General features: G+C 33.6%; 1 protein-coding gene across 5 annotated transcripts in view; it reads left to right on the top strand.

Annotated features, from left to right (window-relative positions):
- The window catches only part of PTBP2 (polypyrimidine tract binding protein 2), an 82571-nt gene that overhangs the window by 34805 nt on the left and 35017 nt on the right, over positions 1–12749 (top strand). For all 5 annotated transcript variants that reach the window (XM_047869807.1, XM_047869806.1, XM_047869804.1 and 2 more), the window contains 2 exons: positions 8868–9040; positions 9904–10047. In XM_047869807.1, the coding sequence (XP_047725763.1) occupies positions 8868–9040; positions 9904–10047 (317 nt within the window). The remainder of the gene's footprint in view (positions 1–8867; positions 9041–9903; positions 10048–12749) is intronic.

Raw genomic sequence — 12749 nt, 5'->3', positions numbered from 1 at the left:
AGGACAGATACAGCATTCATTCATGATAAAACTGAGAAAACTGGTAAGGGAACCTCCACAGATTGAGTGAGGGACATCCAGTAAGAGCCTAAAACAAATTCCATTCTTTAATGGTGAAATATTGAATGTTTTCTCTTTAACGTTTATTTATTTTTGGGACAGAGAGAGACAGAGCATGTACGGGGGAGGGGCAGAGAGAGAGGGAGACACAGAATCGGAAAGAGGCTCCAGGCTCTGAGCCATCAGCCCAGAGCCTGACGCGGGGCTCGAACTCAGGGACCGCGAGATCGTGACCTGGCTGAAGTCGGACGCTTAACCGACTGCGCCACCCAGGCGCCCCAATGTTTTCTCTTTAAAAGCAGGAATGAAGTAATGTCTGTTTTCACATTTTCTCCTGCTTTTTGTTTATATAGGGCAAATAAAATAGCATAAAGATTAGAAAGGAAGAAGTAAAACTATCTTCTGCTCAATAAACATAATTTTTAAAATAAAAAACCCAAAGGAATCTAAAAAATGGTGCATAGAACTGATCAGTGAATTTAGAATGGTTATATGATGCCAGTTCAGTATACAAAAATTGTTTCCTGATATTATTAGCAAATTACTGGAAAATGAAATGAAAAAAAATCCATTTACAAAAATACCAGAAACACAAATATCAAGGAATACATTTAACAAATAATTTGGGAGACAAGTATACCAGTAACTATATAAGATGCTACAAAGAGATATTAAAGACCTGAATGAGGAAGAAACCATGTTCATGAATTAGAAGGCTCAATATGTTAAAATGTCATTTTCCCCCAAATTGGATGGAATTGAATCTATAAGCCAGTCAAGCTCAACAGGCTTTTAAATTGAAATTGACAAGTTGATTCTAAAATTTATGTGGAAATAAAAAAGGACCTAGATTAAAACCATTTTCCAAAAGAAAAAAAAAGTGACACTATCTGATTTCAATATTCACTGTAAATTTGTGGTAATCAAACAGTTTAATATTAGCAGGATTAGTATTTATAGAATAGTGTGCAGAAAGAAGCTCCTATATTTATGATCAACTGATTATTTACAAAGGTGCCTTGGTCATTCATTTGGGGAAATGGTGCCAGAAAACAGAAACACATATGAAAAAAAGAAAGAAACTACCTGATACTGTACAGAAAAGTTAGATGGATGTATATCTAAACCTAAAAAACTAAATACATAAAGCATTTTGAAAAAATATAGAGTATATATCTAACCTTCAGGTAAATGAAGATTTTTTTTAGAGAACACACAAAAACCACTATCCATAAAAGAATAATTTATAAACTAGACATTTCATCTAAATGAAAAACATCAAAAGTCACTGTTAAGACAATGAACAGGCAAGGCACGGGTTGGGAAAAGATCCTAATATTCACATATTTGTGCATATATCTGACAAAGGACTTGTATCCAAAATAGCTTAAGAATCCTTTCACATCTGTAAGCACAAACAGCCTAATTTTTTTTGAAATAGACCAAAGAAGGTATATGAATGGTTGATAAATGCACGAAAATAATATATTTGTCATCAGGAAAACACAAGTTAACAACTGCTGTGAGGTATGTCACACCCACTGGAATTTAAGCTAAAATTAAACGGATTGGCAATGTAAATGTTGATGAGGAAGGATGTGGAGCAATTGGAACAACTTGCCATTGCTGGTGAAAGTGTAAAATAGTTTGGAAAACAACTTTGGCAGTATTTTATAAAGTTAAACATGAACACAGCTTATGACCTCGTACTTTCTGGTCTAGGTTTTTACCCAGTGTAAACATGTTCACTGTAAGACTTGTACAAATGTGTATAAAAAACTTGATGTATGATGGTCCCAAACTTGAAATTACCCAAATGTCTGTAAATAGGAAAATGTCAGTGAATTATAGTATAATCAAACAGTAGATTACTACTTACTCATAACAAAAGAATGATTATTAACACAAAAACATGAGTGAATATTAGTAGACCTTCTATGAACCAAAAGAAGCTAGACACAAGAGTACTCACTGTGTGATTCCATTTTTATAAAGAACAGATAATCAAGTTTTAGTATAGTAGCCAGAATAAGGGTTGCCTGTGGGTGTTCGGATGAACAGGAAGTAGTACAAGGGAATTAATTCTCTGTGGTGTTGGACATATTCTATATGGATTTACAGAGTTTTCAAACAAGTGCAAAATTCGTTTGAAACTGTAGAATACTTCTGGGAACCATGAGCTAGTCCTAGTTTTATCTTGCTGGAATGTGAAATATGAGAAGGGGAGTGACTAAAGTTGAGTTCTGATAGGTAGAGGTTTGCATATAAGATTTGATTTGTTATGTTAGGGAGCTTGGACTTTACCAGATTTACATTTTAGAAAAGATTTTTCTTCCATGTGTGTTTCGTGGGGTATGGAGTGAGGGTTACTACTGTACACAGGGTAGACAAACACTGTACTGTCATCTCCAGAGATATTAAGGTGTTCTGAATTTTAGGTTCTTAGAATATGGAAGAAATAATGTATCAAGAAATTAGAACTTCTGAGTTATTTGGAAGTAGACTGGTTTGGGAGAAGTATTAGTTTGGGCTTAGATAATCACTAGATTGATGGATGATAGTCCCATTAACAAAGGGAAAATCATGGAAAAGGAGATTGGGTTTTGGTGGAAAGAAACAATAATTTGTTACTATCTTTTTAAAAGTATCTTTAGGAAAGACAATGTACTTCAGTGACTAAAGAATGATTGAGTCTTGTGTTCTGATGGAATAAAATTCCTTAAAGCCTTGTTTTAACATAAGAAATTTACATGCTTTCAATTTATTTTACCTTCATTCACATTGGAAACCCTGAGTTTTAAGATGTTTTTTCCTTAACAAAAAAGATGAGAGTCTGTATGTGATCTCACAGACCCCAATTTGAATATGATTGCTTATAGGAGCAAACAGCATTAAAGACCTTTAAAAACTTGTGATTCTACTTGCCTGGAAAAATATGCCATTGTCAGGGCACCTGGGTGACTCAGTTAAGCAACTGACTTCAGTTCAGGTCATGATCTCACGGTTCGTGGGTTCTTGCCCCGCATTGGGTTCTATGCTGACAGCTCTGAGCCTAGAGCCTGCTTGGGATTCTGTGTCTCCCTCTCTTTCTGCCCCTCCCCACTCATGCTGTCCCTCCCCACTCATGCTGTCCCTCCCTCCCTCACTCTCTCAAAAATAAATAAAACATTAAAAAAGTTTATTAAAAAAAAATGCCGTTGTCATCCAAGTGTCTCAAAAAGGTACTTTTACAGACAGTATTACAAGGAAACTTCTATGATTATCAGATACAGAAGGGGATTTCATCTATTCCAGCTTTATCCAAAATGTTTCCTCAAAATCACTTTACTATAGAATTCTGTTTCTAAAAATGTCTGTTCAGTGGCCTTTCCCTCATCTGTCCAGACTTTCTTTCTATATACATGCCAGTTTTTTGTGTCAGGAAAAAAAAAAATTTAGAAGTGAGAAAAGTTAAAGTCATTAGAATTTTAGTCTCAGGTAAATAAGAAGTCGTGCATTAAGAATATTTTGTAATAGAGGCTCCTGGGTGGCTCAGTCAGTTAAGCGGCCGACTTCAGTTCAGGTCATGATCTCACGGTGCGTGAGTTTGAGCCCCGCGTCGGGCTCTGTGCTGACAGCTCAGAACCTGGAGCCTGTTTCAGATTCTGTGTCTCCCTCTCTCTCTCTGACCCTCCCCCGTTCATGCTCTGTCTCTCTCTGTCTCAAAAATAAATAAATGTTAAAAAAATTTTTTAAAAAAAGAATATTTTGTAATATATTCCTTCAGAAATAAAAGTGAAACATTAAAAAAATAAAAAAAAAACCTAGCTCTGACTAGTATTGGATTTGGCTTTTATTGAAAGGAATAACTAGTTTTTCATTGGAGAGGAGGTTTGACAATTGTAAAATATGGTCTTTTTAATTTTTTGAGTCATTTCTTCATAGCTCTGGATATGGACTGTCCCTTTAAAGTATACATATTTCTGCCAGTAATCCTGATTGTTATTCTATAATAGTAGGATTTAAATATTGTTAAAAGTGTGATATTTTGCTTTATGTGAAAAAACTGAAATCATCCCATAGATTCTGGTATATGTTACTCAGAATTCTTTGAGATTTTAATTTTTATGTGAAGACATTTTTATATAATGCCATTTCATTTTGCTATAATGCTTTGAAGTATTCCAGCACATGAGTCTTCTAGTTTAGCCTTCTATTTTTTCCTAGCTCATGCGTAAGGTACTTCTGGCAAGTAGGCTGTGCAGTGCAGCTTCTTGAAAATGCAGAGTTATAGCCAGTTTTTACATTAAATCTAAGATTTTTTGTGTGGTGGCTGTTGGACCTGACTAAACAGCTAGCAGAATAACAGAAGTGTCTTTCTGTATATACCTGCATTTCTAGTTAATTCTTCTTTGGGTTTTCTGTTTTCCCAGATAGGAATGTAAAGAATATGAGCATTCATTTTTCATAACTCAGGTTTATTTTTATTTTTTATTTTTCTAAAGCCAACAGCTTTTATAACATGCTTTGCCCTGAAGCCTTAACTAAAACTGATTGGAATTGAAACTGCTTTTCCTCTCAGTTTCACATTTGATAAGGATGCTACCAATGCTTTTTTATACATGGTTGGGTCTGAAAGACTTCAGAGAATGAGAATGTACTTATCTTTTGTTAAATAGTTTCTACTGTATAAATAAGTGGAAGTTAAAGTTTTGTAATGTTGCACTTCAGGCTGATGCAGTTGAAAGTATAGAATTAGAAAATTGGTGAATGAGTGGGACTAAGGTAATAGATTTACAAATTAAATGAGCAGGTGGTTTTTGAGACCCAGGTTTTACATGAGCAAGTAAAGATAGGACTTTGGGGCCAGTACAGCTTGAGGAATTCCCACCATTACTGGGAATGCGTGCTTAACAGAAAGTTCAAACAACTATACAGTGAGTCAGGGAAGTAAGAAAACTAGATGTGAATTGTTAGGGGTGCTGTGAGAACAGAGATATGGTAAGTATGAGAGGGCTTACAGTATTTTGGCCATGGATGGATTTAACAAATTACCCAGAATCTTGGTGAGACTGTTAACGTGAAAACTGTGATAAACACCAGTAAAAAGCAAAGGTCAGTTAAGGGAAAAAAGAGACTGATTAAAGGTGAATGAACATGGTCACTTTAGAATTGTGGTAGAAAACCACTTTTGAATTTGGCAGAGGAAGTATTCAAATAGAAACAGTTTCTGCATATTTTTCCGTATTATTTTGTTTCAAATTTGAGAAGAACATCTTAAGCAAAAGGCTTTAAGAAGGCTGAATAGTATATGGAAAATAATATTAAAGGTTTCTGCAATTTATATACAACCTGTATGCATAAATAAAAGTATTACTATATTGTTGTTGCCTGAGTTCTTAGAAATCATTTTAATTGTTACTGGTTTTACATACACAAACCAGAAGTTTCTGGATTTACTTGAGGAGTGGAAGGGAAAAGATCATGGAAAGAGGTTCAAATTATTCTTTGCCTTTGAAGAATCCTAGATCTGTAACCCAGAGAGACCCAATCTTCCTTACTTCTCTGATAGGGTAATAAATGGCCTATGTGTTTTATAAGCTAAGGGCTATATATTTTCTTGTGCCCTTTTTCTTTTCTAGGGCTGGAGTGTTTTTATAGATGAAAGTATGCTTTAGTCATATGATTAAAGAAGTCCTTATTTCCCAATTTCATGTTCTCATAGTCTCATTATCTAAAATGAAAACTTTAATAATATTTCACACCAAAATATGAATATTTAGTACTAAAGTATGAATATTTAGTAGCTACCCCTTCTAAACTATTAACTAACTGAGGGAATATCAGAGTGTGACCAAAGTGTAAGTTTTGATGTTACATGGTCTTTGGAAGAAAAGGACAGATCCTCTCTTGGCAATTGTGTATAATGCAATATTTGTCTTTGGGATCCTTGTATAGTGTGGTGGGTTAAGACCACAGGCCATGGAGTCCTATTTCCTGAGTTTCAGTCTTTTTCTATTACTTCTTGTCTTTTACTACTTAATGTCTGACCTTGGTCGACTTAACTAGCTCTTATCCATAAATGGGATTGTACTATAGAGTTGTACAGTGTTTGGCATGTAGTTAATTTGCAGGGAATGTTAAATGCTGATGTAGAAGGAAAGTAGCTTCAAAAAATAAGGTTATTTATTTTCTTTGACTTTTCAAAATGATTCCACCTTTCCATATTATTTAACTGTTTTACTAACGTTCACAATTCACACTGCCCAGGAATTACCCAACACAAATCCAGAACAATAAACTATCCTATTTTCTTTATAATGGGAAAATGCAGGCTATTAACCTTTTGAGGATCATATTCTAAAAGTAATTTAAAAAGGGAAGCCTTTATGTATGCAGTAATAGATAGTATCTTTATTGTGATGTACTTTTTTTTTTGCTTTTTTTTCCCCAGAAAGAAAAGGACAGACTAAATTAGGAAAAACTGAAATTTACTGATACCATAACCTATTAACTCCTGGGGCTCTAGATTGGATTATGAAGTATTCGTTCTTGTTATTCCAACAAATGAACAAATGAGAACACAGACTATCAGGATTCTGTACTCCGTTTGCTTTGCCAAGAAATGGCTATAGTCTTACATAAGAGTATATGTTTGTATGCCAATTATAAGACTTAAAGTATACATGTATCCTTAAATTCCTGCTTTACTTAGATTTTCGGCTAACAGACCCAGTCATGATTTTGTTCAATAAAATGCCACAAAAGAGAAAATTCAGCCTCTTTCTTCTTTCTAATATATTCAGATGCTTGTGCATGTACAAACCGTCCTTAGTTATGAAGTATAGAGGGCTTCCTTTAGTTTTTCTTATTTCTGGAGTGATTAGGAGCTAGCCAGCAAGATTTTCATGGTAATATATCCAGAGGCCAGAGCCTACTACTCTTCTGTACAAAGCCATCCAAAGGGGATTTCTAAAGGCATTGGCTGGCTATTCCTGTATATAAACTTCAGTAAAGCTCTTAGCATAAAATATGACTTAAATTTAACTTAAGTTAATTATCGAGTGAGTTCACATATTATTTCCTAGAGATATTCTTTAATCATCCAATAAAGTCACTATCACACCACCTTCTTCTAGTTCTCTGCTAAGTCCATTTTAATCAACAACATTTTGCTTTGCTTTATTCATAGCAGTTAATCACTGTAAGAGATATTTTGTTCATGTAAGTTAGTCCACCTCTCCTACTAGACTGTAAGAGAGCATTGGGGATCTTACTGATCATTTTGTTCACTGCTGTATCCCCCAGAGCCTCAAACAGTGCTAAACATGTTCTTGACACTCAGTAACTGGTTTTTTTTGATACTCAGTAACTCTTAAAGAATCAGTGTGTAAGTGAATTTTAAAGCCACTTAGAGAGCAAGTTGATCTTAGAATTTTATAGATATTGTTGAATATATATACATACACAACACACACATATAATGTTTATGGGTAGTGTTGATTTGGGGAGTACCATGAAGTACCTGAAATTATACACAAGTGGAGTATACATATTTCTCAGTGGATTGAGGATCCTTCATTTTAGTTAGTTTCAGAAATATCCCTTAGTCTTTAGACAATTAGGAACTACTCTTGTGGAATATTGGATAGATTGCAAGTCCTTCAAACAGTTTTACATAAAATCTCACCAATTTTGTGTTTTTAGTAGGACTTTTATTTTTGGTGAGGCTTTGGAATAAAGGCAGGTAACTAATTTGTTGGATAAAAATATATCAGTTTATTTTAAAGGTCAGAATAACAGTAAGTTAATGAAGTCCATGAGTGTTTTATATAGATGTTGATAGTGACAAAATACTTAGGTGGATTAAGTGATAATATTAGTAAATTAGGAGAGACTCATTGTAGTTAAGCTGTCATGTGGATTGACTGCATGATTATCTTTACAGCATTGCCTTCTTTGATTCCACTTTTTGAGTACAATATTTTCCAAATTAAACCATTAATAATTTCTTATCACCCTAATTTTTGCTAAGTCAATATTTCACACTTTTTGTATTTCTGTTAGTCTGTAATAAGATGATTAAATTGTAAGAGAATTGTGTTCTTTAGCCATTGGAAAATTTCTTTCTGAAATTGCATTTTAATTTTTGCTTGTCATTTATTACTCTTTACGTGTGTGTGTGTGTGTGTGTATGTATACATACACACACTCTGTTCAGAAACATTTACCCAGTAGTTACCTTAATTGGTAACATAATTTTATTTGATAATAATTGGTGGATATGATTTTTCTCTCTCCCTTTGAAAGCCCAGTTTTTTAATTTTTAGAAATTATTCAGGTATACTCAGCTATGTTTTTTAATTAAAAAAAAATTTTTTTTAAATGTTTATTTTTGAGAGACAGAGACACAGCAGGGGAGGGGTAGAGAGAGAGAGAGAGGGAGAACAGAATCCAAAGCAGGCTCCAAGGCTCTGAGCTCTGAGCACAGAGCCCGACATGGGGCTCAAACCCACGAACTGTGAGATCATGACCTGAACTGAAGTCGGATGCTCAACGGACGGAGCCACCCAGGCGCCCCTTTAAAAAATTTTTTTTAATGTTTATGTTTATTTTTGAGACAGAGAGAGACAGATCGTGAGCGGGGGAAGGGCGGAGAAAGAGGGAGACACAGAAAGCGAAGCAGGCTCCAGGCTCTGAGCTGTGAGCACAGAGTCCAGTGTGACCCAGGGCTCAATTAAGTTCTTTTTTAAACTTTGTTTTGTGGGGTTTCTTTTTTTTACACAAATGGGGAAAATTAATAAACTATTTTTTTAAATGTCTTTCAGCCAATGGTAATGATAGTAAAAAATTTAAAGGAGAAGATAAAATGGATGGTGCTCCTTCTCGTGTACTTCATATTCGAAAGTTACCTGGTGAAGTGACAGAAACTGAAGTTATTGCTTTAGGCTTACCTTTTGGTAAAGTGACCAACATCCTTATGCTGAAAGGAAAAAATCAGGTATGCTTCTTTCAAGACTTACAAAACTGTTAAGCCCCAAGCTATCCTGTGTGTGTGAATTAGCTATCTCCTAATAAAAGGGTAGAATATAGTAGGTCCTAACTTTTGTAAAAGAGAATGACAGAAGTTCTTGACTTTTCCTGGTAATGGTGTTTGGGAAATTAATACTGGGGAGCCAAAATGAATGAGTTACTGTAGTTTTAAATTTCGCCTTTTGAATTCACTTTTGGACTCTAATTGAACAGTTGTTATAATGAGATTGTGGAAAATACAAATGAAATATTTCTTTTATTGTGGCTTTGATATCAGAAAACAGTGTGGATACTAGTAGCATCTTTAAGTTTATCTCATGGAAGTGTTTATCTGATAGCATTAGAAGAAAATAGTCATTAATCCTAGATAACTATTCATTTAATAAATGTATCTGTTGCAGAGGTGCCCTGGCATATTAAAATTTTGCTTTAAAATTTCTAATGATATCATTTAGAAGAACTTATGAAATTTAACATGCTCTTAAATATAATGAATGTCACTAATCTGATATTTAATTCTTAATTTTTTTCTTTCTCTCTTGAGTTATACTGCTTTAAAAATGACTGAGATTTCTTATGTCTCTAAGAGTGGTAAAATTCTGATGTTAGAAAACGTTTAGATTTTATTTTCTTTAGCTTTTTTTGGGAGACTATATTTGTGGTATATGGAAAATAAGGATAAGTAAGGATAACTTATTGAACATCTAAATGTAACTGGGAAGGTTATAGTCTTGTACTGATTTTTCTCATTAACTGAATATATTACACAGATACTTACGTTTATTTGAATATAATTCATGGTATTAAAATATTTGCTATTTAAATTTTCAGGCATTTTTGGAACTAGCAACAGAGGAAGCCGCTATTACTATGGTTAATTACTATTCTGCTGTGACACCTCATCTCCGTAACCAACCAATTTATATCCAGTACTCCAATCACAAAGAACTAAAAACAGATAATACATTAAACCAAGTGAGTATGTGTAGGTACACAAATAAAATGGCCTAGGACATATTAAGAGTCTGAAACATATTAACAGAAAGTAAAAATTTTTAACCATTCAGAAGCTATGGGCATTTTCTTGTTATTTTAAAGACATTTTCTTGCAGTATGTCCCTAAGTATTAAATATTATGTTAATTTACAAAATGTATGTGAAGTCTTATTATGTGCATGTTTTAAATTGGTACTTGATGAAGTAAATAATATTTTTTCAAAGCTTTAAGGTTCTAGTCAAAATGTTCATTTTCATGTTGCAAGTTCAAATTTTTGTATAGAAACTGTACATGAGATTGGGCTTACTATTAGCATAAACTGTATAGGTCTGTTGCTTAGAGTTTTAAGGTATGTTTAATACCTTTAGTTATTAATAACTAAAATTAGAAATAAAAATGTTAGAAATAAAAATATTTCTATAAGAAACTTAAGACCTATAGGTCTTATGGAAATATTTTTATTGAAGATGTGTGAATGGTTTTCTGGTGGGAGTGGGGGTGTTTGGGAATGTAAGAATTGAGAATATATGAATATATTGAATTTTTTTAAGTGTGATGTAGCAGATACCAATTATTTAAAATTAATATGTATGTATTTTTTAAATAGTATAGGAATGATTTTAGACCTAAAAACATAGCATTTAAGGAACGGTCTTTTAGCTCTTTTAATACAGTTTTTAGCTAATTATATGTTTTATGTTTCAGTAAAATATAAACTATCTGGCTGTTTGTCTTACTGAAAATGTAATGGAAAATAATTCCTCATATATTTTAACCTTCATAAAAACTGACCTTTCCAGATCATTTTGATAGTTGATAAATAAATACTTAAAATTTTTTGTCTAAAGACAAGGCTGAATTTTCAGCTGGGTTTTAATTTGGTAATAATTTTCATTCCTTTTGAACCAGAAATTGTACTTCTAGGAATTTATCATGAGGAAATATGCCAAAGGAAGATATTCTATATTTATTTTACTCAGAATTTAAAATGGCATTCAGTATTTCAATTTTATTTATATATTAGTATTTTTAGTAAAGTAATTTGTGAATGCATTCTCATTTTAAAAGATTCCATTGCAGGGAACATGAAAAAAGATAAGGCATCTATAGACAAATGCATGTAAGGGAAGGGGATTCATAATTTTGAATAGAATACTTAGTGAAAACCCCATGAACAGGTGACATTTCAGTAACATACTTCAAAGTGATTTGGAAATAAATACACTTATTCTGGCCTGGACTATTCCAGACATAGGGAACAATCAATGCAACAGTTGCTTGTGTTGGGAAAACAAAACAAAACAATTGCTTTTGCAGCCGTACTTTTAATTTTCAGAAGCCCTTTAATCTTTTTTGATAATCCTTTTTAGGTTACAATTGGTCAGTGTTTTGTGATTTCACAATTCTTTAAGGATACTACTAATTAATAGTATTTTTAAAAATACCTCACTCTATCTAAATTATTTCATTCTTTCAGTGTTAGCTGTTATGTTTATCTTCTGTCCATCTGTCTGTCTTCCTCCCCCTAGTTGTGTTTATATATTTTAGAATGGACAATTAGGTTTTATTGGACTGGTATGCTTTCCTCTAGAGTAAAATAAGGAGTTTGGACACTGAGCTGGGATCCCATAAATACCAAAGAGGTCCTTACTCTGGGCCTGTAAAACTCTTTAGAATTTCTTTCTTTTAAGGGAGGATTTTTTTTTTTTTTTTTTTTTTTTTTTTTTAATGATAAGGGAGAGAGATGATGAGGAAATGGGAGAAAGAGGAATTTGTTCATTATGCAGACTTTCCATTAACCCTTTGATTTTCGTCCTAGGACTCTGCCAGTTTCTAATCTGACATAATGTGGCGGTTAACAGTGCAAACCCTGTTTGTTCTGTGTTCACTAAGCTTTCTTTGTTCCCATTTGTTTCCATTTATTTTCTGCATTCCAGGAATTTTGGTAAAAGTATTCTATGCTAATGAGGACATTCTCTGTATTCAGTGTTTGGGTTTATTCCATGTTGTATTTATAGGCATTTTTATTTTTAATTTTAATTCCAGTGTAGGTAATACAGTTTTAATTAGTTTTAGGTGTACAATATAGTGATTCAGCAATTCTGTATGTTACTCAGTGCTTACCATGATAAGGGTACTCTTTAATCCCCATCACCTCATTTATATGCATTTTTCTGGGCTTTCATAAATAGAAGAGAGTCCAGTAAATATGAGTCAACCTTGAATTCTTCCATGATCCTTCCTCAAATTACCAAGTCTTATCAGTTCACTCTTGTTAATATCTGCCTAGTTTTCATCATCTTTCTTGCTACTTTAGTAGCTCAGACACAGTTACCTTTTGGCTGTACTGTGATAACAGCTCTCTTATTGATCTGCTTTTTTGCTTTCCCCTCTTGAATTCTTTCTCCCTCCCTACTTCCTCTCCCTTCCCCTACACTTCCCCCTCTCCCCTTCCCTATTAGTCTCTTTCCCCCCACCCCGTCCCTCTCTCTAAATATATATATTTATATCTTTTTTTTAATAGTTGGTTTATTTATTTTGAGAGTGGGGGAGAGTGTGTGCAAGTAGGGGAGGGACAGAGAGAGAGGGAGGGGGGAGAGAGAGAGAGAGAGAGAGAGAATGAATGAATATGAATGAATAAATATATATCCCAACCAGGCTCCACACTGGCAGTGCAGAG

This window comes from Prionailurus viverrinus, chromosome C1, assembly GCF_022837055.1.
Source record: "Prionailurus viverrinus isolate Anna chromosome C1, UM_Priviv_1.0, whole genome shotgun sequence".
NCBI classification, from domain to species: domain Eukaryota; kingdom Metazoa; phylum Chordata; class Mammalia; order Carnivora; family Felidae; genus Prionailurus; species Prionailurus viverrinus.
This window is presented reverse-complemented; position numbering and strand designations above follow the sequence as displayed.